The following is a 23,469-nucleotide window of genomic DNA, read 5'->3' on the forward strand; positions in this document are numbered from 1 at the left end:
TCGCAGAGCCCATCCCGGGCTCCGTGATAGACTCGTGTTGCCGTCCTGATCTACCGGGTCTATCAGCCTTCCTCTCCACGACGTCAAAGACGCCGACGCCGGGCATTAGGCTGTTTTTGTCATTTTGGGGGGGGGGGGGGGGAGTGTGAGCGTGACAGCGGCAGCAGCAGCAGCAGCCTGAAAAAGAAATCATCCTGGCCGGGGTCGGTGTCATGCTCCAGAGCTTCTACAGCCTTCCTATCTCCCTCTCCCTTCTACCTGCTTCCGGCCATACCCCCTGCTCCGCGGCTCTCTTCGGCAACTCAGCAGCAGTGATCGACACAAGCTTCTGACGTAGGGGCCTACCCTCTGCGAGTCCCGCTTGTTTCAACTTCCTTTTTCTACAAAGGCGGGACTCGTAGAGGGAAGGCCTCGATGTCGGCAGCTTGTCTTGATCACCGCTGCTGACGAGTTGCTTAAGAGAGCCGTAGAGCAGGGGGGTGTTGCCAGGTGCAAGTAGAAGGGAGAGGGCCAGATGCAGGACTCGTGGGTGAGGGAGGAGAAGAGAGAGAGAAAGAGAGAGGAGAGGGAAACAAAAGGAAATATTCATACTGGGCTGGGCCGGAGTGGAGGGAGGGTGGAAAGATTCTGGCTACAGGGTGCAGTAACAAAGGAAAAGGGGGAAAGCTGAAAATGGAGATAGTGACACAAAGAAGAGAAAGGGTAAGCAGGACCTACTGAATAAGGATAGAGATACAGAGGGGTAATGAAGAGGAGGTGAAATAGAGACATAGAAGTAATGCTGAAAAAGTGTGGGGGGGGGAGATAAAGACATTGAAAGGGCAAATGGTGAACATGGGGTAAAGACAAGGACAGACAAATGAAGATTCTGAAAAAGTGGTGAGATAGGGATATAGGTGAGATGGACACAAAGAAGGGTGATGCTGGAAAATAGGTGGAATGGTAATTCTGACAGACACAGAAGGGAAATGCTGGATCAAAGAGAGATGGGGCTCAGGCTGGATGGAATGAGGAGAAATGCCTTGTTTTCCCGAAACTTCCTCTCCTACATCAGAATTGACGTCAGGGAGCGGAATGCTGGTCAGCGCGACGCTTCTGCAGGGAAAGCTTGGGACGGCGGTGGCTTGGGGGCTGTTCCCCGATGGCGGTGGCAGCAAACCGAGTGGCTTGGGGGAGGGCACGGAGAAAGAAAGAAAGGGGGCAGACAGGGAGACAGAAAGAAGGGGGAACAGGGAGACAGAAAGAAAAAGTTGGGGGAGAGAATGAGGTCTGGAGGAGAGGAAACATACAGGAGGCTGAAAGAAAGGAAGAAAGATTGGATGCACAGTCAGAAGAAGAAACTGCAACCAGAGACTCATGAAATCACCAAACAGCAAAGGTAGGAAAAATGATTTTATTTTCAATTTAGTGATCAAAATGTGTCTGTTTTGAGAATTTATATCTGCTGTCTATATTTTGCACTATGGCTCCCTTTTACTAAACCGCAATAGCGTTTTTTAGCGCAGTGAGCCTATGAGCATTGAAAGCAGCGCGAGGCATTCAGCGTAACTCCCTGTGCTAAAACCTACTATTGTGGTTTAGTAAAAAGGGAGGGGGTGTATTTGTCTATTTTTGTATTTTGTTACTGAGGTGACATTGCATAGAGTCATCTGCCGTGACCTCTTTGAAAAAACCCGGAATATGAATAATTAATATTTTCTCTGCCTTTCAGTGTGCTTTGTGTTTTTTTAAAATTTTATTGTTGGTAGATCATTTTGACTTAGTCATTATAAAAGTAACTCGCAAGCCCATAAAGTATGGGCATCCCTGCTGTAGATTGTCAATTCATTCTCGCAAGAATTTTGTAGTCTCATTAGCTTTCTTTAGCTGTCCTCCAATTCCTTAGTTGTCTCTTCAAAAAAGATGGTAGGAGCTGGTCTTTTCTGCTTGTGTTTACATTTCAATTAAGTTTGGGATTTTTTTTGGGGGAAGGGGATTGTTTGTGAGGCTTTCTGCTCTACATAGGATCCCAATCTTAGGACATCTCTGGCTGCAGGAGAATGTAGATGCTGATGTTGAGGGTCTACTTCCAAGGGGCAGACTGCTTTGCAGTTCACCCATTTGGACAGCCTGCACTAAAAGTTTGTGGGCTCAGGGACCAATCTCTAGAGAGCAAGGCTATTACCCTAGGTTCGTCCACAGTGCTTGAGTGCAGGCTGAATGGCTCCATGGCAGTTTTTCCAGGATCGGGGTCGACTGCTTCCTCCTCGCATTTGCGTGTGCAAAATCTGGTGGGGGTTGAGATCTCCGGCCAGTTCGTTGGGCTCGAGAGGCAGTCAGAAGACATAAACAGTCTATATTCCAGGCTTGCTGAGGCAGAGATTTTCCCAGTAAACGGTTTGCAGCTTCAGCAATTGTAGCTCCCAGTATAGTATGGTGCGGTGAGTAACAGGCTGACAGCCTGGAAAACAAAATCGGAGGGGGGGGTGTAAAATTAATTTTGGGGGGGTTCTGGGGTAAAAGTCAGGTTACCTCCACCTCCAAAATCCCACCTCCAAAATGCTAGTTTTTGGACCCCAGTATAGCTCCCCCGGGCCATTTTTGGTGTTAAAATCACTGCTGCAGTAGCTATCTTGGATCTTCCAATTTGAAAATAAAAACCTCTATCTGCCTCAAAACACCTTGATTTTGATTAAAAACTGGTGTTATGGACTCCTCAGGCCAGGATACCTTGTATTCCTGGCAAATTTGCAATGGATAGTCATCTGAGGATCATCCATGTGGCATGTGAGGGGGGATAGGAGCCCCACTGGCTTAGCCTCCCTTAGGCCCTTTGGGGAGGGACAGGGGTTAGTGCTCAGATGGTGCGAGGGTGCACTTAGGAATTAGTTCTCAGATGGTGCGAGGTCCAGGTTTGAGCCAGGGAGCAGTGCAAATGCATCCCTGGCAAAGCACAGTCATGGCACTGCTGCAAAACCCCAGAAAGGAGCTTGTGAGCATCCACAGGAGACCATCTGGACGTCTTGGACAGGGGTTACCTCTGGAATACAACAATATGCTGTTTGAGTTTACAGGATTAATAAGGGCCATATGAAATCCTCAGGGATTGTGGCCATGCTGGTGCTTGGGGGGTACTCCCCCCTCCCCCCATGAATGCAAATTCCCCAGCAACACTGCCATGTTGAAGATGGGGAGGTCCAGTATGATGAAGACTGGGCTGGAGAGGGCTCTTTTTCAATGCCTTTATTCTCCCAGTCAGAGTCCTCTGGAGCAGGAAATGCTGCTTCAGCATTGAGAGGGTGGTCCAGATCTGGTGGAGGCCCCTGATCTCAGAGTGGACCGACTGTTCAAGCCTTCAGCACATTTTGTAGGTGTTCATGGAAACCCTCCAGGAATTAAATGTAGAGACTCTACAGTCCTATATTACACAGTGCTCACTTATACACATTATAAATATGCTCATGGACCATTTGGGAGGTCCCAGAGGGCCCGCTTCGGATAACCAAAGCCATGGCAAGGCTGTATTTGATGGATGTTGAATTTAACCAGCTCTGTTCTATCAAAAGTGGATTCTCCATCAAAAGTGGATTCCCTGGTGGCACAGGTTACCAAGCATACCTATCTTCCCAGTGAAGGTGGCATGGTATTAAAGGATGTCCAGTACTACATGGTAGATTTTGTTCATAAGAAGCTCTGAGGATGCAGCTTCAGGTTTAAAAGCAGCTGCATCGGCATCTTTTGTTGCCTGGTCTTACCACTCGATGTTGCGCCTGGAGGCATTTGCCAGGCAAGATCACCAGTTTCTAATGTCTGGAGTGGATTATGTAGCTGATGCTCTGATCTTTTCAGAGTCGAGTGAAATGTCTGCTTATTTTATTTCCACCCACAGAGTGCTTTGTATCAGATAGTGAGTGTGGCATTTCTCCTCCAAGATGACCTTGAGTAAATTACCATTTAAGGGACATTTAATCTTTGGAAAAGGTCTGGATGATCTTATGACCAGTGTGTAGGATCGCAAGCCGAAGTCTTTCCCATCAGCAGACCTTGAAGGTTGTGATACTTTTTGGACCTCTAGATGATATTGCCAGTTCTCGGGAGGGCCTTTGTGTCAGAGATCTTGTGAAGGCTCCAGGATCCCATTTGCCACCACTCACAAGAAGCAGCTATGGCGCTAAGCTGTCAACCAAGCCTCCACATATCGGAAAGAGGTTATCGGCCTATAGGGGAGCATGGGTAGAGATCAAGAGATCACCACAGACTGCTGGGTGCTGGACATTATACTGGAGGGGTACAAGCTCAAGTTCTTCTGTCCCTTCCTAGACCTTTTCTAGACTCTCTGGCTGGGAAGCTAGAAAAAGCGTCCAAAGTTTGAACAACAGTGCAAAGACTGCATGATCTAGAAGCCATAGCAGGCCGATCTCTTGGTGCTTCTGACAGCACATGTGGCAGGAGTGGACAATGTGCAAGCAGATTTCATCGGCTGGAAGAACCTAGATCCTAGAGAGCGGTAACTGTCTCAGGAAGCCTTCACAAGCATTGTGAATTGGTTGGGGGTGCCCAACATTTGATCTCATGGCATCAGCGGCCAACAAGAAGGTAGCTCGGTTCTTCAGTTGAAGATATGAGCCAGGAAGCATAGGCCTGGGTGACTTGGTGCAACCCTGGCCATAGGCAGGTATTCTTTACACCTTTCCTCCATGCCCCATGATAGGCAGACTTCTATGCAAGATCATGGTGCACCAAGGGCTGGTGATTCTGGGAACACCAGATTGGCCTACGTGACTAGTGTGCAGACCTAATCCGTCTACAGAGGGATCAAGGTCTCAGACTTCCATGTCATCCCATGTTAAGGTCTCTGACTTTCATGTCATGCACAATTGCCCTGAAGGATCCCGAACACTTTGATCTTATGGCATGGCTCTTGAGAACACGGTGCTAAAGCGTTAAGACTATTTGGACGGAGTGGTCTCCACCCTTCTAAGATGTAGGATGATGGTGACTATAACTGTATATGCAAAAGCCTGGAAATGATTCCAAGCTTGGTGCGCTCAAAGGAATGAGGATCCAAGCTTGATGCCGATCTCTGTGGTGCTCAGCTCACTGCATGAATGTCTGGATAAAAAGGCCTAGTGGTTGGCTCCCTAAAGGTTCATATTATGGTGCTCTCTTGATTTGGTCCTAGCGTTAATAAGAGCGCTGTAGCCGCACATGCAGATGTGGCCAGGTTTTTGAAGGACACTTTGCATCTCCGTCTTCCGGTGCGACAACTTTTCCTGCCTTGGAGTCTTAACCTGGTCCTAGGGGTGCTGGCTAGAGCACCCTATGAACTTCTGTAACAAGCTTCTCTGATGGACCTTACCATCAAAATGGTGTTTTTGGTAGCTATTACCTCAGCCTTACAAATGTCGGAACTACAGGCTTTGTCATGCAGAGATCCCTTCCTCTGTGTTTCAGATTCAGGTGTGGTCTTACGCATAGGTGGCCATCTTCTATTATATTTAGTATACACTAAATGGGTGATGAAGATGATAAGTGAGGCAACATGGAAACTCCCACAGCGACTATAAACCTCACTGATTAGGGTTCAATTGCAAAGTGGCATATGAGCCATCAATGTGTTGATCTAAGTGATTGTTCTTTTTCTGGACTTATATCATAGCTCTCTACTTGTATATAGCTTATATTATTGTCTTTCATCAAAATAAATAAAAACTAGAAAACAGCATATGTTTCATTTTTTTACTTATCATATGATGCAGTGTCTCGAGCGTGCTCCGATGGGTCCCGTTTCGCCCATAAGGGCTTTTTCAAGGGTTCTTTAAGGAGCTCTTATTTTTAGCATCCCCCATCAGGAATAGTGTCTGCCTACTAGAAAGATTACTGAGGTAAGAACTTAATCTTTCCTCTTTGATTTAAAAAGCACACTTTTTGTCTGCCATATAGGAAAATATACATATATTGTTTGGTTATTATTAACAGTGATTTCTCATTATATATAGCTGTGCAAAAAAAGCTTAAATATCTCAGGTTAAATTAGCAAATAGAGTATTAATGCATTACAATTTGTAGAAAGTTATGTTTAACTATGCTATGAAAAGGTTAGAAAACTAGTTAAAACAAACCTGTTCAACCGATTTGTAACCAAGAACTCTTAATGCCTTACCATGTACGCTTCCTACATTTACTCGATGCCTCTACACTGTGTCTATCACTCTGACTTTCTCTCACTCAACTTGTATCCACCCTCTACACATGTTTTTGATGACTTCATTGTAATTATTTTCGCTGATTGTCCAGCTCGTCTTGTTGCCGCCTCAAACTACCATGGCTTTGGCGGTATATAAGAATAAAATTATTAATATGTCAGCTTATGTTCACTTAGGAATATTATGACCAGTGGTGCCAAAATACTTGCACACAACTGTATCTAAGCTGTGAAAGTTAAAGTATGAAATTAGTATAGATATCAGAGAAACATAACTTATGTAGTTTCTTTTGTACTGTCAGTACATGATGCATCACATTTGACAAACTTTTCTATGGTAGTTCATAGATAAATTTATTTAATGTGGATTTTCATTTTACAATACTGACAAAACCTTCTCAAGGGTCATGAAGAGGGTAATAGGAGAACCTAGGGCTTTTATTTTAGAAGCTGTATTCATGTTTTGGATATCTGAAAATGGCATTTAAACATCCATATTGCATGGGAATCCAAGTCCCAGTTTTATAAAGCCAGGATGTGGACATCTAAAACTGCAATATGTCCTTGTGGCAAGGGAAAGTGGTCTGGGTGGAACTATGAATGGACCAAAATATTTTGGAAGCTCTATTCATGTTTTGGATATCTGAAAATGGCATTTAAATGCCCTAATTGCATAGGAATCCAAGTCCCAATTTTATAACACCAGGATATGAATGTCTGAAACTGCAGTGCAGCCATATGACAAGGGGTGTGTGGTCTGGGTGGAACTATGAAGGTGCCAAAATATGGATGTCCAACTCTGAATTCAGAAGGGGAAGGGTTATCTGTGTCCAAAAGAAATGGATGTTTTTATTTATACCTGGTACTCAGCACTTCCACGTTATAGAAAGGTGCACTGGAGGGAGTAAAGGAAATAACAGTAGTTATTTTTCTATTCCTGGAGGGCTCACAATTAAAAAAAAAAAAAAATTCAGAAAAAGCAGCAGTGAGATTTGAACTAGGACCCTCTGTTTCTTTGTCTTGGTTCTTAGCCAGCTGCTCTAACCATAAGACTATTTCTCCATATAGACTTCTATATGACCATTTTATAATGGGTTTTCCTATATTGCTGTAATGATATCCATGTTCCTTGTTTTGCCGTAATCATAATCTGGACATATCAATTTGTAAATGGATTTTTATGTCGTATGTAACCAGCACTGGGACATCCATTTCTCGTGTATTTTAGAACAGGCTGTATGTTGGCAAATTCTGTTCTAAAATATTTTGAAATGCTGTTTATGATTAACACATTTTCTGGTAATATATTTTACTCACTCGGTTCTGACTTGGGAAAGGGAACCTTATCTCTTGAAAGCCTCATATGGTTTCTTTTCTTTTTTTTAACCTTTATTTGTGTGCATGTTAAGTCATATGACTTACACTTGTGACTTCATTTAGCTTCTATCTTCAGAGATTAAGCAACATGGATAGGTGATTCCACTTTGTGAAACTAGCCATTTTTCAATAAATTTAAATATTCATTGGCTATCATATAATATCTCAGCTTCCTTTATTGCAATGTTAATAGAAAGGCGGGGCAAAATATAGCATATAGAATATAGATTGGGAAGACATTTTCCTGGATTATTTATGACTACACTATTCTATTACATTTTGCATTTTATATAAGATATGTTGTCTTTGTTGTTATATCATATGGTAATTGGCTCTTCATTTTTGTTTTTAGTCACCTGCTGAACAGGCCAAAATTAGACTACAAATGGTTCTTCAGGCAGCTGGTAAGTGATCTTAGATAAAGGTTTATTGTGCTAAAATTTGACACATACCAAGGTATGTAGTTTGTGCCACTTTCATTGAAACCTCTAGCAGGTATCGTATATTGGTCCCTTCTTTTTGCACCAAGGGATGCTGGTCAGCAACACAAACTTCTTTGGACTTGTGATTCCCCTATACATTCGAGTCCCTGTCAATACGAGGTGTGTATGACAATGCTTTTTCTTTCGAGATCCCTAATGGAGAAAGGGCAGCTTTTGCACTAAAACTTACTGAATCTCTTTATGTATTCTGCTGACAACAACTACTGTATAGCACAGGAGACATCTCTCATGGTTCCTGCTTTGCAATATATTTAATTCCTTATTCATTTTTTAGATATTTTTGCAACATAATTGCCATTCTACAATGTTTTACCAACCAAAATCAGTATTTACTTCAGCTTATTCTTATATGGCAATGACAGCTATTCTAATTGCCAACCAGGCCACACTGTTTTGTCTTTCTTCCCAGACCCCCTCTACCCCTCCCTTACTAATATCAGACTGCCTTCTCCACATCCTAACCTCCCCATCACTATCCCTACCTACCATACTCAATCAATCAGTCATACTGTACCTGCATCTGCTACCTCTTCCTTCATGTATGTTGTACGTCTTCCTTCCAGTCTATTACAGTCCCAATATCTGTGATTGATTGTGGTGGTTATCTAATCTAATCAGTTATCTTATATTCTGCTATATTTCAGTTCAGATCCAAAGTGGATTACACCAAGAGAAACCCTACATTAAGGGGAGCACATATACTTAAAAATTATTACACAAAGAGTTAAACTATCAAGAATTACATTTATCAAAAATATGGGTCTTTAAGGCTTTACAAAAAAATATACAAATCTAGGCTTCTTATTTCTAATGGAAGACTGTTCCGTGTCTGAATAGCCTGATAAGAAAACGATTGTATCGCTTGACTCTTTCTAATTACTTTAAAAACGGAACCTGAAGTTTAAAACTACAGTTACTTTGTAGTAATAAAATTAGCTGGAACACATAAGAGATGTTAATTGTTTTGGAGCATTACCATGTAAAGCCTTATGTACTAAACATAATACCTTAAACGTAATCCTGTATTTCAATTTTTTTAGCCAAAAATTTAGTCTAGCAGCAGTACTTTGAAGCAACTGTAATCTAGTAAGAATATTTTGAGTTGCTCAACAGTAAATAGAATTGAAGTAGTCCAAATATGGCAATAATATAGTTTGACAAAGTGGCTTGTAGGCCACTGTGAAAAGCTTGCCATGCCTCCACATATACTATTTGAAACCTGTGCATTCTTCATTTCACATCTGCTTATTCTCACATCATTATATGTTTCTCTTTGCCTTTTCATATTAACTAACTATGGTGAGGATGATTCAATCTACTGTACTAGTATACATTTGTGGGCTAGAAGTAACACCAATCTCCCAAACATTTGCCCCTTTTACACCCTCCCAAAAGAACTTCCACATATCCCGAGACTACCCATTCTATATAGTTTCAAGTTTATTTAAAATTTATTATACCGCCCACTCGAACCTTCTAGGTGGTGTACAAAAATGCCATAACAATAAGCCAATTAAAATGCAATATAATCAAAAACAAACAGAGGGAAAACACAATTTTTAAGGACAAAGACGAACGGGAACAAAAGGGATTGGAACTACAATTGCCCCTCACATCCTATGCCAAAAACTCACCAATTCTAGGAACCGCACAAGACTTTGCTGAAAATCACCCACTTATTCTATATCCCATTTATTGTACAGAGTTACACATATGAATACATATATCCCTCCTCTCAATCATCTAGATTCTCAAAGACTCTCAATCCCCCTACCTTCACACTCTTTAAACAAGCTCCCTCCTAATCCCAGTGGGAAATCTGGATTCCCTTGTATGGGTGAGTAGAGTGATCTATCCTATGGTCTACCCAGATTGTTTGCAAAAGAAACACCATGCTGCTCAAGCTACACTGACCAGAGGATGCTCGCAATCTGTTCCTTTCCCTTCTTGTCTCATTGCGATGCATAGGGGACCAAGGCATCATTTGCTTACTAACTAACCCTTGTACTCCCTACTACTCCACTCCCAAATATATCTTAGCTGGTAAGCTACATTGCACTGGCACAAGTCTAGAGGTCCATTTCCTCCATTTCTTGTGAGAGCATTTACCTATCCAGTATTATTCTGCTTATGCCAAAAATATTATTATGATCTACATTAACCTTACGCTGGTCTTTTCTTCTAAACCTTAAGAATATAAGAGTTGCCATATTTAGACATACTGAAGATTAGTCAAACCCAATATCTTGTTTCAACATTAGCCAATAGATTTTATGCCTCATACTAGAAATAAGCAGTGGATTTTTTCAAGTCATTCTTAATAATGGCTTAAGGACTTTTCTTTTAAGAAATTATCCAAACCTTATTTGAACCCTACTAAGCTAACTGCTTTTACCACATTCTCTGGCAACAAATTTCAGAGTTAATTATATGTCAAATGAAGAAATATTTTCTTTGGTTTGTTTTAAATGTAAGTACTAGGGTCATTCCATATCAAGTGGTCCAATATTGAAAATCATCCTCACTCGACCTCCTCCAAATTGAATAAAAATTTGTGTGGTTGTTCCCTATAGCTTCAAATGAAACCAAGTAACATTTTATAGCTGGATCTCTTTTGGTTTAAGACCTAGAGGCTGTCAAATGTAGGTCACTCTTGGAGTACAGTATTTTGTGTAACACAAAACGGCAAATTTATTTAGCCACTGCAACCCAACAAAGCCTCCAAGAGCATTTACATTTTGTGGATTAATACTACCTTTGGCACTAACTTCATGTGCAAAATCTGGAATGTAACTTTAGTTTACTTCCCCTTTTATGAGCCTGCAAAGTAGGCAAAAAAATGTTATAAAAGAAATGTAATGCCTACTTTGACTCATCATTGCTCCTGACCTGTATTTTGACATGCACATAGGATTTGCGTTGAGGCTTTGCAGCCAATTGGAAACAAAGATATAATTACACAAAAAGATGATATTTAATGTTTTATACAAATTTTGGCTATTTTTGGATGCATATATCTCATCTGTGCATCATCCAATTTTTATATTTTTTATATCACTTGAAATCTAGCATTTTTTTTTTCCTACAAAAGCCATTCTGTATCTATCATATTTGACCCGGCCTTGCTTTGGCCAGAAGTCAGATCTCAATGCAGGCATTATTCACACGTGTATACATGGCAGTGGTAGAAGAGAGATCTTTGGTATCCTGTTGTATAATATGCAAATGAGAAAGAGGTATGAAATTGTATTATTTATTTTAAAAATTTCTACACCGCCTAAGACCTAAGCGGTTTACAAAGTAAACATGCATAATCATGTATACATGCACAATCAGTACAACATTATCTGCTCACTCCTCCAAAGTTTAACTTACTAAAACTAGCACATGGCTAATAAGACTTCAATAAAACAGATTGTCAAAATCTGAAACATCACTACCTAGTAAAAAGCTTTCACAAACAAATATGTTTTTAGTTGCTTTTTAAAAGATATCTTGTCTTTACATAGCCTCAAATATCCTGGTAAAGCATTCCATTTCAGAGGACCTGCCACAGAAATGGCTGTTGCTTGTGTCTTTTTGTAATGAGTTTCACCAAGCACCTCTATTGATAGCCTCATGGCAGATTCTTATCTTAACGTTCTATAGGGTATGTAATGTTTCAATACCTGCTTTAAATACCATGGTGTTACCCTATAGATCGCTTAATGAACAACCATCAAAATTTTGTAATCAATTCTACATTGAATTGGCAACCAGTGTAGACTTTTCAATACCGGCGTTATATTCTCATTCCATGCCACCCCTGCAATCATTCTCGCCGCTGCATTTTGCACAACTTATATGGTACAGCTAAGCTTGTTGGACTTGCCATTCTAGCTCAGGTTACGGCATCCACTGCTTTCACATATTCTTGTAAATGGCCCATCAAAATGGACAATTACTTTTTGGTGATTCATTGCAAGTTCAATAAAAGTTCTTAGCTGCACATCTCCAATTTTACGTTCAAGCATTTTATTGAACACACACATCCAATTTTAATAAAATTTAGTGACATAGTAGCCCATGGCCCAAAACCTAACTAGCCAACTTATTAGATATCAATGTGCTCTGGGTTACAAGTTAATATAGTCAAAATAATCTTATGATTCAAAATGAACATCTACAAGACTCTGCTCAATCCTTTCATTAGCCAATTAAAAAAATATACTGTGTGGGTTTCAGAGGAACATATGGTTCTTGAAGCTCTAATGACAACCTAAACAGGAAGGCAATACAGCTATTCATGACAAATTCAAGGCATTGTTCTCAGGCTAATTGCATGAGAAGCAGCATTTGAAGTGATTCTGACGTATGATTTGTCTTTGATATTGTTAATCTTTCCTCACCATACTGTTCTTTTTACCATACTGTGTTTTACGAAGCTGCATTAGGCTTTTTTATCGCCAGCCGTGGCAGTATTGGCTCCGACGCTCATAGGAATTCTATGAAAGAGCTAATACCACCACGTCCAGTGATTAAAAAGCCTATCACAACTTCATAAAAGGGGGGGGGGGGATGTAAATTTTTTGTCCTAATAAAAATTTACAGTTACTAGAAAGCTACAAATTTCCAGTTCAAAGTTTTTCTCTCATTATTCCAGTGCCTGTCTACATTTCCAACATATTTTAACATTAAATGCAGCTTGAAACATTGGTGTATCCAGTGTACTTTCAGGTCTATTTTAAGCTATTAGGAATAGCGGGTCAATAATGTGGCTTAGTGAGTTGTAGCCAAAATATTGCTCTTTCAAATGGTGCAAGAAAGAAAAAGATTTGAGGATGTACAGTTGTGCTATGACATTAAATATAGGTAAAAATTTGCATAAAATATTTTTCAACAATCTTAGATTTATCTCATAAAAGAAAAGTGTAGTGTGCCTTGAAGTTTATAGGGCAGTAGCTGGCTGTAATCTCTTCTCGTTCCTAAAATCGGAACCCTATTGTTCTTTCTGTTCAGGAGCTATGTTGTGTCAAGTATTCACAACAAACTTTTTCATCAAATTTGTGGTACCCCAGTGATACACCAAAGCATGCAGCAATGATCTGAGTGGTATATTTGGATTCAGCACAAAATATTGTACTAGAAATGTGACTTTTAGTTTGGTTGAGCAACTATCCTTTCCACAACCTGAACCAAAAGTTGATGTTTTTCACTATCTTCCATGGAATGAAAAAAGTGGCCCCAATAATGAGGTCCTTAACTTTGGAAGAAGTTGAGATCCAGTTCTAAGACTGCACATATTCATTGTACTTAAGTAAAAATTTCATCAACTTCTGAAATGGTCAAGTGGGGAGACCTAGAGCACTTGACATGGAATGGCCCACTACTTAGCTTCATTCCATGTCCTCTAGTCCTAGTATTTTTGGAAAGAATAAACAAATGATTCACGTCTTCCCATTTAATTCTACTCAATATTTTATGGAGCTCTTTCATGTCTCCCCGGGCCATCTTTTCTCCAAGTTGAAGAGCCCTAGCTGCTTTAGTCTTTCCTCATAGGGAAGTTGTCCCATCCTCTTTATCATTTTAATCACTTTTCTCTGTACCTTTTCTAATTCTGCTATACTATTTTTGAGATGCTGTCACCAGAATTGCACAGTATTTGAGGTGCAATTGCACCATGGAGTGATACAAAGACATTATAACATTCTCATTTTTTGTTTTCCATTCCTTTCCTAATAATTCCTATACCTCTTTTGGATGGAGGGGAAATCATCCCTGTCCTACTAATGAGCATGAGAAAACACTAAAAAGGTTAAGGCTCTTCAGCTTGGAAAAGAGTCAGCTGAGGGGGAGATATGATTGAAGTCTACAAAATCCTGAGTGGAGTAGAATAGGTACAAGTGGATCAATTTTTCACTCCGTCAAAAATTACAAAGACTAGAGGACACTCAATGAAGTTACAGGGAAATACTTTTAAAACCAATAGGAGGACATATTTTTTCACTCAGAGAATAGTTAAGCTCTAGAACACATTGCCAGAGGTTGTGGTAAGAATGTTTAGCGTAGCTGGTTTTAGGAAAGGTTTGGACAATTTCCTGGAGAAAAAGTTCATAGTCTCTTATTGAGAAAGGCATGGGGGAAAGCCACTGCTTGCCCTGGATCGGTAGCATGGATGTTGCAACTCCTTGGGTTTTGGCCAGGTACTAGGGACCTGGATTAGCCAAAGTGAAAACAGGCTACTGGGCTTGATGGACCATTGGTCTGTCCCAGTAAGGCTATTGTTATGTTTCTTTAATGGTAGCATTTCTTTGGACTGATGTAACTTGTGGTAGAGCTTCACAAACTAAAATTGTTCTCACAATAAGTACTTTATGTTCATTTCAGCAGTTAATTTTCTGTTTACTAAGTGAGCTCTGCTCATATTCACCTGTTTCCTGTAGCAACTCAAGGATAAAGTTTGCAGCACATTCTGCAGCAATCATGTGACACATTTGCATTCATTTACATATTAAATAATGCTACTTTATAAAACTAAGTCTCTCAGGCATTTCTTTTCTGTAGCTGGATAGTTTAATTATTTCTTAGGGAGAAGGTAAACCTTAGTAATCAGTGCTGGGAAGGGAGGAAGTAGCATAAAAATGAAGAGGAAAGAAAATAATATGTGAGAGAGAGGGGATGTTGAAGGAGGCTGAAGAAAAAGGAAATGAGAGAGAAGGAGGAAATGGATAGGGAATGGAGGGAGAATTAAAGCACAGAAGGAAGGGAGGGGAGGAGAAGGGGAATCAGGATATGGAGGAATGGAAAGAAGAAAATAATTGAAGGAGGAGAAACAGAGTTTTTCCTGGCTCAGGAGCGGGGCTGTGGAGTCGGTAGATAAATGTTCTGACTCCGACTCCTCAGTTTTTTGTACTTCAGACTCCGACTCCAGGTACCCGAAATTTCCTCCGACTCCGACTCCACACCACTGGTTAATTTTCAGATCGTTAAAATGGAATGTCAAGTTAAGAGAAATGAGCATTTTCAACACCACCTTCTTTTTGCTTTTAATCAAGGTTCTAAGGCCGCAGAAGCTGCTCGCAACATTTGTGCTGTGTATATAGTGGGTGCTATAGCTGAAAGAATCATTCGTGATTGGTATGCCAAGTTCAAAAATGGAGTTGGTAGATAAATGTTCCGACTCCGACTCCTCAGTTTTTTGTACTTCTGACTCCGACTCCAGGTACCCAAAATTGACTCCGACTCCAACTCCTCGACTCCAACTCCGACTCCACAGCTCTGCTCAGAAGAAGGAGAATGTACTCTTACATTCCTACACAAGACACAAATCCTCTCTCCCATTCACTCATTCAACCCACTCTACCCACCTAGAGGAAAGGAGGGACAGGGGAGATACAATTCAGACGTTCAAATACTTGAAAGGTATTAACGTAGAACAAAATCTATTCCAGAGAAAGGAAAATGGTAAAACCAGAGGACATAATTTGAGGTTGAGGGGTGGGAGACTCAAGAGCAGTGTAAGGAAATTCTTCTTTACGGAGAGGGTGGTGGATGCCTGGAATGCGCTCCAGAGAGAGGTGGTGGAGAGCAAAACGGTGATTGAGTTCAAAGAAGTGTGGGATGAACACAGAAGATCTAGAATCAGAAAATAATAGTAAATATTGAACTAAGGCCAGTACTGGGCAGACTTGCACGGTCTGTATATGGCCATTTGGGGGAGGATGGACTGGAGAGGGCTTCAATAGCTGGAAGGGTTTAGATGGGCTGGAGATTTCGGCAGTTGGAACCCAAGCACAATACTGGGTAGAGCTTTGGATTCTTGCCCCAAAATAGCTAAGTAGAAAAAATTTAAATTGAATCAGGTTGGGCAGACTGGAAGGACCATTCGGGTCTTTATCTGCCGTCATCTACTATGTTACGATGTCACTCAAATTTCCCTGTTTATTTGCATCCCCTGATTCTCATACAATTCACATTGATTCCCATCTCGCTAATCAATAAAATATATCAAATTTGTGTGGTGAATGTGGTAGCCAGGCTGTGGATGACGATTCCATACGTGGTGCGGGTGGGATTTTTGAAGGGAAGGAGTGAAATCTATAACGTAAGGAAACTGCTGGCTGCCTTGAATGTGGAGAAAAGAGTGATGTCATCATTCAAACGGACATGTAATTGGACAAACACTTTTCTTCCCCGCCTCTCACCACTGACACATTTTTAAAGCTGAAACTCAATTTCAGCCTTAAGTACATTGGGGCTCAAAGTTCGCCACTCAAAAATGAATCTTTGTTCCCTTATTAATAACTGCTGAGACATGCCACCTCCCAATGGACTCTTAATCTGGGTGTGAGCACTGTGTATTTTATATCACTCTCCTTGTGCCCCTCTTGTAACCAATGAGCCTGCAATCTCTCTCTACGAATATTACATAAATATTCTGCTATCCGTAATTTCATTGCTCTTCGAGTATGACCTGTATAATATTTATCACAAGGACAAATTACGCAATATACCACCACTTAGGAATTACAATTAGTTATTTGTTCTTAAATAATATCTTTTCTCAACATCAGCAGTGATATACTATCGAGGATCAATACATATTTGCAAGAAATATAATGCCCACAAGGACATTGTGGTTCTCAAAGAAAGAGATGACAGGATCTTCTGTGCTTTAGCATCTCATCCAAATTTGTACCTTGCCTAAAAGCAAATTTAGAGATTTTCTTCAATTGGGGATAGACTTCCAATACAGGCCAATGTTTCTTAATAATGTCTTGTAGTTTGCAACTCTGAATTGAATAAGATAGAACACAGATTGTTGGATTTACATCCTTTTGTGATGTGGAATTTAATAACCTTTTAACAATACCTAGCCCATTTTAAAGCTTTCTTAACTATCTTCTTGGGATAACCCCGCTGAATTAATTTTGCTGTACATGATTTTTGCTTGACACTGAAAGTCACGGTCATCTGAGCATAGTATATCCCACGGGTATACTATTACATAATGCCTTAGGATGGTGACTCTGATATTGTAATAAAGTGTTTCTGTTGGGAGTTTTTACAGTGAAGTGTAGTATTGAATTGATCAATGAGAACAAAAAGTGGGTAAGGAAACATACACATCAAACTGGGATAAAAAAAGGAGTTTATTAAAAGCAAATAAAAACTATAAACAGTCAGTGTCTCTTATAAATCTCTATATCCAAAAATGATATTCTTTGAGAATCAAAGCAATATATAAATCGTATATTAGAATCTCACTCATTGCTATCATGCATAAATTCCTGTAATTGATCATCTGTACCACCCCAGACAAAAACATGTCATCAATAAATCTTTTCCACATTTGGACCATTCTAAAATATTGGGAAGGGTACACCTATTTTTCCTCAAATTGTATCCTGTAAACACACACAATAGAAGGGGCAACTGTTGCCCCCAGGGCCACCCCTTTAATTTGAAGATAGTATTGTTCTTCAAATTTGAAATAATTATAATAAATTACAATTTCAGATAATTTTATCAATCCCTGTTTTTCATGTGACAATCCAGTGAGATGTAAATACTTGCGAACTAAATTGACTGCTGCCCATTGTGGAATATTGGTATAAAGGGAAGTTACATCTGCTGTTACCATAGTATAACTTTTCAAACCCTCATCAACCTGTTCACTTCTCAAATTCAAGAAATGAGAAGAGTCTTTAACATAAGATTTGACCCTTGATACAAAATCTTTAAAAAATAATGAGATAATGGTTCTAATAAGAACCAATGCCAGATACTATGGTTCAACCCGGGTGTGTGTGTGGGGAGGGGGTTGCATATTTGTAAATCTTTGGAATAAAATATATATATGGAATGTGTGGATGAGATTCTGTTAAGCACTTACCATTATTCCCTATTTGTTATTATTCTATCATATTTGGCTGAGGATAGTATATCCTCTATCTTTCTCTGTAAGTCTGCTGTTAGATCATTCCTCAGACTTTGCTAATATTCTTCATTTTGCAACTGACTCTACGCTTCCACTTGATAATATTCATAATCCTGCATCACTATACCATCCCCTTTATTGACTGTCTGTATAATTATAGATGTATCTAACCTAAAGGACTGAAGCATCTGGAATTGATCTTTCGAGAGCCCCTTTTACCCCTCAGTCGTCTAGTGGTCCAACTGATTCTCTTCCAAGCTTCTTGCTTTTAATATACAGTGGTGCCTCGCATAACGGACGCCTCGCACAGCGAACGCTGCGCATAACGAACTTTTTGTCTTGCTCCCTATAACGAACTTCGTTTCACACAACGAAGTCGCCCGAGGGGCCCGGGGGGGGGCGGAACTACTCTCGCCGCTTTCTAATGTGAGCCGGGAACAGCAGCACCCTCCTGTCTGAATGCAGTGTTCCATCATCTCCCTCCACCTTACCTTAAAAACCGAGTTTTCCGGCTTTCTTTTTCGGCCAGCCACACACTTTCAAAGAGCAGCACATGCGCGCATGCTCTGTTGTTCAATCTTCTCCTCTGACGCAACCGGAAACCGGAAGTTGCAGGAGAGGAGAACATTGATCAACTCCAGCAGCTGCGCGTGCACAGCTTTTTGAGATCGTGCGGCTGGGTGAGGGAGAAGGCTGGCAGGCTCTGCATGTGAGGTGAGGTGGAGGGAGGGAAATGTAGGGCTGCAGAACGAATTATTTTGTTTTACAGGTATTCTTATGGGACAACAGGGCTGCAGAACGAATTATTTTGTTTTACAGGTATTCTTATGGGAAAACGCGTTTCACACAACGAACATTTCACATAACAAACTTGCTCCTGGAACGGATTAAGTTCGTTGTGTGAGGCACCACTGTACCTAAAAAGGTTTTTACTATGTATTTTTACTTCCAGTGCAATCTTCTTTTCAAAGTCTCTCTTTGCCTTGCATCTGACTTGCCATTTCTTGTTCTGTTTACAATTATTTTCAGTTGGATCCTGCTTCCACTTTCTGAAGGATTTTCTTTTGGCTCTAATAGCTTACTTCACCTCACCCGTTAACCGTGCCAGCTGTCGATTGGTCTTCCTTCCTCCTTTTTTAATACATGAAATATATTTGTCTGTGATGTTAGGATGGTATTTTTTTAATAACATCCAAACCTGATGTAAATTTTTGACCTTTTCTGCTGCTCCTCTCTTTTTTACCATTCTGCTCATGTTATCGTAGTCTCCTTTTGTAAAGTTAAATGCTATTGTATTGGATTTCCTGTGTGAACTTATTCCAGGGATTATATCAAATCCCTGGAATATGATTATATCATGTTATGCTCACTGATATCAAGTGGCCCTAGCACCATTACCTCCCTCACCAATTCATGCGCTCCACTAAGAACTAGGTCTAGAATTGCTTCACCTCTTGTTGGTTCCTGAACCAACTGCTCCATAAAGCAGTCCTTGATTTCATCAAGTAATTTTATCTCTCTAGCATTCTCTGATGTTACATTTACCAAGTCAAAATCAGGGTAGTTGAAATCATCCATTGTTATTGTGTTACCTAGTTTGATAGCCTCCTTAATTTCTGATAACATTTCAGCATCTGTCCGTTCATCCTGGCGGATGGTAGTACACTCCTATCACTATCCTTTTCCCCTTTACACATGGAAATTCTGCCCATAGGGATTCCAAGGTGTGTTTCTACTCCTGTAGCATTTTCAGTCTATTCGATTCAAGGCCCTCCTGAACATATAATGCTATACCTCCACCAATTCAAGCCACTCTATCACTGCGATATAGTTTGTACCCTGGAGACCTTTTATGCGGCTCACACTGCAGTTCAGGGTTCCATCTAATGTTCCCTCTATGCTGCTTGGCCACACACCAGTTGCTGATCACCACTCACACGGGAGAGCTCTGCACATCCACCAATCAGGGAGACAGACCTGGAGCTTGATGATCAATTAGGAGCACTTCTACAAGGAAGTGCTCCTGATTGGCCAACAAACTCCAGCTATTTATTCCAGATTGATGGATGTAAAAGCGCTCTCAGTAGTGAGCCTTGGCTGAGACCTCCACCCTTAAGAATCCTGTCGGCTCAAGCCTACCACCACTCACTGCGGCTGTGCGGCTTGGGAGAGATTGGGCGACATAACTCTGCAGCTCCAGAGCCGGTAAACTGCCTCAACACAGCAGGTGCCTACCAACATTAAAAAAAGATTCTGCAAAGGGGGGGCAGTCCGCCTCAGTTGCAGCTCATAAGGGGGTGCAGTGCTCCGATGATTCCTCTGAGAGCTGGCATCAGGAGCTTCTTCCGGCAGCAGCAGCAGCGTTCAAAATTCACTGCTCTTGTCAGCTTTGGGCCTTTCTCTTTGATGGGTCCTGCCTAATTCCTATTTCCGCAAAGGCAGGATCTGGTAGAGAGGAAGGCCCGAAGTTGACAAAAGCTGAGAGTTATGAACATTGCACTTCCATCTGGGGAGGGTGACAAAGATGGAGAGGGAGGGTAGCGGACGGGGAAAGAATTGTTGCACCCAACTGGTGAGAGAGAGGGAGATGAAAGACCAGGGAAGGAAGAGGAGAGGGAGCAAAAGGAAGGAAGGAAGGAAGAGAAGGAGATGCCAGATCATGGAGGGGGGAGGGAGAGATGCCAGGGCATGGAGGAAAGGGAAGGAGGCAGAGATGCCAAACAAAGGGGACAGGAAGGAGGGAGGGAAAGGAAGGAGAGGAGATGCCAGAGCATGAAGGGAAGGGAAGGAGATAGATGCCAAAACAAGAAGGGAGGAGGGATGGAGGGAGAAATGGAAGAAGAGGAGATATGTCAGGGCATGGGGAATAGAAGGGAAAGAGGCAGATGCCAGACCTTGGGGTGGGGTGAGAAGGATGGAAGGAAAGAAAGGAGAAGAGAGGGATATGCCAGACCAGGGAAGGAGGAGAGAGAATTAAGGGAGAGGGGGAAGAAAAGGACAGAGAGAATCCAGCTATATCTTTTTTTGAGATATGGCGGACCAGAACTGCAAACTGTATTCGAGGTGTGGCCATACTATAGAGTGATAACAAGGGCAATATAACATTTTCATCTTTGTTTTCCATTCCTTTCCTGATAATTCCTAACATTCTATTTGCTTTCTTAGCCACCGTTGCACATTGAGCTGAGGGTTTCAACGTATCTTCAACAATGATACCTATATCCTTTTCCTGGACAGTGACTACTAACATAGAACCCAGCATCATGGGTTCCTCTTTCCCACATGCATTACTTTGCACTTGCTCAAATTAAATGTCATCTGCCACTCTGATGCCCAGTCTCCCGGTCTCGCAAGGTCCTCTTGCAATTTTTCACAATCCTCTTGAGATTTAACAACTTTGTGTAATCAGCAAATTTCATTTTCTCACTCGTTATTCCCATCTCTAGATCATTGAAAAATATGTTAAAAAGCAGCGGTCTCAGCACAGACCCATGGGGGAACTCCACTATTTACCCTTCTCCATTGAGAATATTGACCATTTAAATCTACTCTCTGTTTTCTTTCAACCGGTTCTTAATACAATAATATGACATTACCTCCAATCCCATGACTTTCTAATTTCCTCAGAAGTCTTTCATGAGGTACTTCGTCAAATGCCTTTTGAAAATCCAAATACACAATATCAGCTGGCTCAACTTTATCCACATGTTCATTCACCCCTTCAATGAAATGCAGTAGATTGGTGAGGCAAGATTTCCCTTGACTAAAACCATGTTGGCTTTCTCTCATTAATCTATTCTTATTTATATGTTCTGTCATTTTGTATATTATTTGATGCAGAAAATGTGAGGAAGGATGCCGTGTTTGAAGAGAGAGGCAAAATGCTAAAGACAAGAATATATTCATGCAGGCACCACAGCAGAAACCACAAGCATAAAAGTTGGATGCAAAATAAAAAAAAAGGATATAGTACTAAGAGAAAAAAGCACCAGAATGGCATATTCATAGAGGTCTCGGTCCCAAGCAATTACCTAATTTTTGGCTCCACAAGACACATTTTTTCCCCCAAAAAAGTGGGTGGAAATGTTTGTGCGTCTTATGAAGCGAATATAACAATTTTTTTTTTTTTACCCCCCCCCCCCCTTTGATCATACCTTTTAAAATCCCCCTTAAATCCTGGTGGTCCAGCAGTGTATCAGCAGGAGCAAGCTTTCCATTCTCCTGCCCTCTCTCGATGGATGTCTGCCTCATTATGTCGGGGTCAGCGGCGCACAAGGCAGGAAGAAGCTTTTCACGCTCCAGCCTAGCGCCACGCCACTCCCTGAATGGCTCCCATCTTGTGAGTGAGAACTGACAGCAGCCATTGAGGGAGCGGCGCAGGGCCAGGCTGGAGCGCGAAAATCTCACTCCTGCCTTGTGCACCACTGGCCCTGACAAAATGAGGCAGATGTCCAGTGAGGGAGGGACAGGAGTGTGGAAAGCTTGCTCCTGCCGATACACCGCTGGACCATCAGGATTTAAGGGGGATTTCAAAAGGTACAACAGGGGGGGATTTCAAAAGGTACGAGGGATGTGTGTGTGTAAAAAATTGTTAGTTGGCTGGGACGGATCTCTCCTGTCCTGGCCTACCACTAGACCACCGGGGGGGGGGGGGGGGGGGGGGTGCAGAGCCTGGCAAAGAATGTGGGGTTGGGAACAGAGCCTGGCAAGCAGTGAGGGGGGCTGGGTGCAGAGCCTGGTATATTTTATGAAATATATTAGTGCACCATTTGGCTCAGAATATTTTTTTCTTGTTTTCCTCCTCTAAACCTAGGTGCGTCTTTTGGTCATGTGCGTCTTATAGTGCGAAAAATACAGTACTCTGTGAATTGCATGGAGATCCTCAAGTACCAAGAAAATATGACAGAAAGATACAGAAACAATTCCCATTGTTTTGGTGCCACAAGCTTGATCAGAAAGATTTTTCGGGGAGGGGGGGTGCATTTTGCTATTTAAACTATTCATAATGCTGTTAGAAGGTTATCAGTTATTTTCAATCTGCTAACTGGCTAAGCAGTTGCATAAAAATTAGTATTTTGCACTGGTATGTAGAAGATCTGAACTTGATGACTGGACTTCTGCTGTCTGGGCCATTGTAGGATCCAATGTTTAGTGCCTCAGGGCAAGAAATTGCTTGTCTTTTGCACAATGGCATCACCTGTTGATATTGTCTCCCAGAAGGAGCAGTGGTTTGGAACTTCTTTCTAAGGATTGTTGATGTGATACTTGGGCTGAATTGGTGAAAAAAACCTATAGTTCTTAAGATGCAATGCCCAATAGAAGCTGTTTCCAGCTGAGCCCAAAGAAACGGCAGAAAACTGACGTTCTCGCTTCTTAAAAAAGTAACTGTTGTCTGTGCTAATATATTGTGATACTTGTTTCTGATGTCTGTCTTATTCAAGCTTCTCTTGCTTTCAGTGGTAGAGTTTTCTTACCGCGGCCCAGAC

General features: G+C 41.3%; 1 protein-coding gene across 3 annotated transcripts in view; it reads left to right on the forward strand.

The window, feature by feature from the left end:
* The window catches only part of RSRC1 (arginine and serine rich coiled-coil 1), a 254,807-nt gene that overhangs the window by 99,531 nt on the left and 131,807 nt on the right, over positions 1–23,469 (forward strand). For all 3 annotated transcript variants that reach the window (XM_033959337.1, XM_033959340.1, XM_033959338.1), the window contains exon 6: positions 7,914–7,965. In XM_033959337.1, coding sequence (XP_033815228.1) covers positions 7,914–7,965 — 52 coding nt within the window. The remainder of the gene's footprint in view (positions 1–7,913; positions 7,966–23,469) is intronic.

Source organism: Geotrypetes seraphini, chromosome 9, assembly GCF_902459505.1.
Source record: "Geotrypetes seraphini chromosome 9, aGeoSer1.1, whole genome shotgun sequence".
NCBI classification, from domain to species: domain Eukaryota; kingdom Metazoa; phylum Chordata; class Amphibia; order Gymnophiona; family Dermophiidae; genus Geotrypetes; species Geotrypetes seraphini.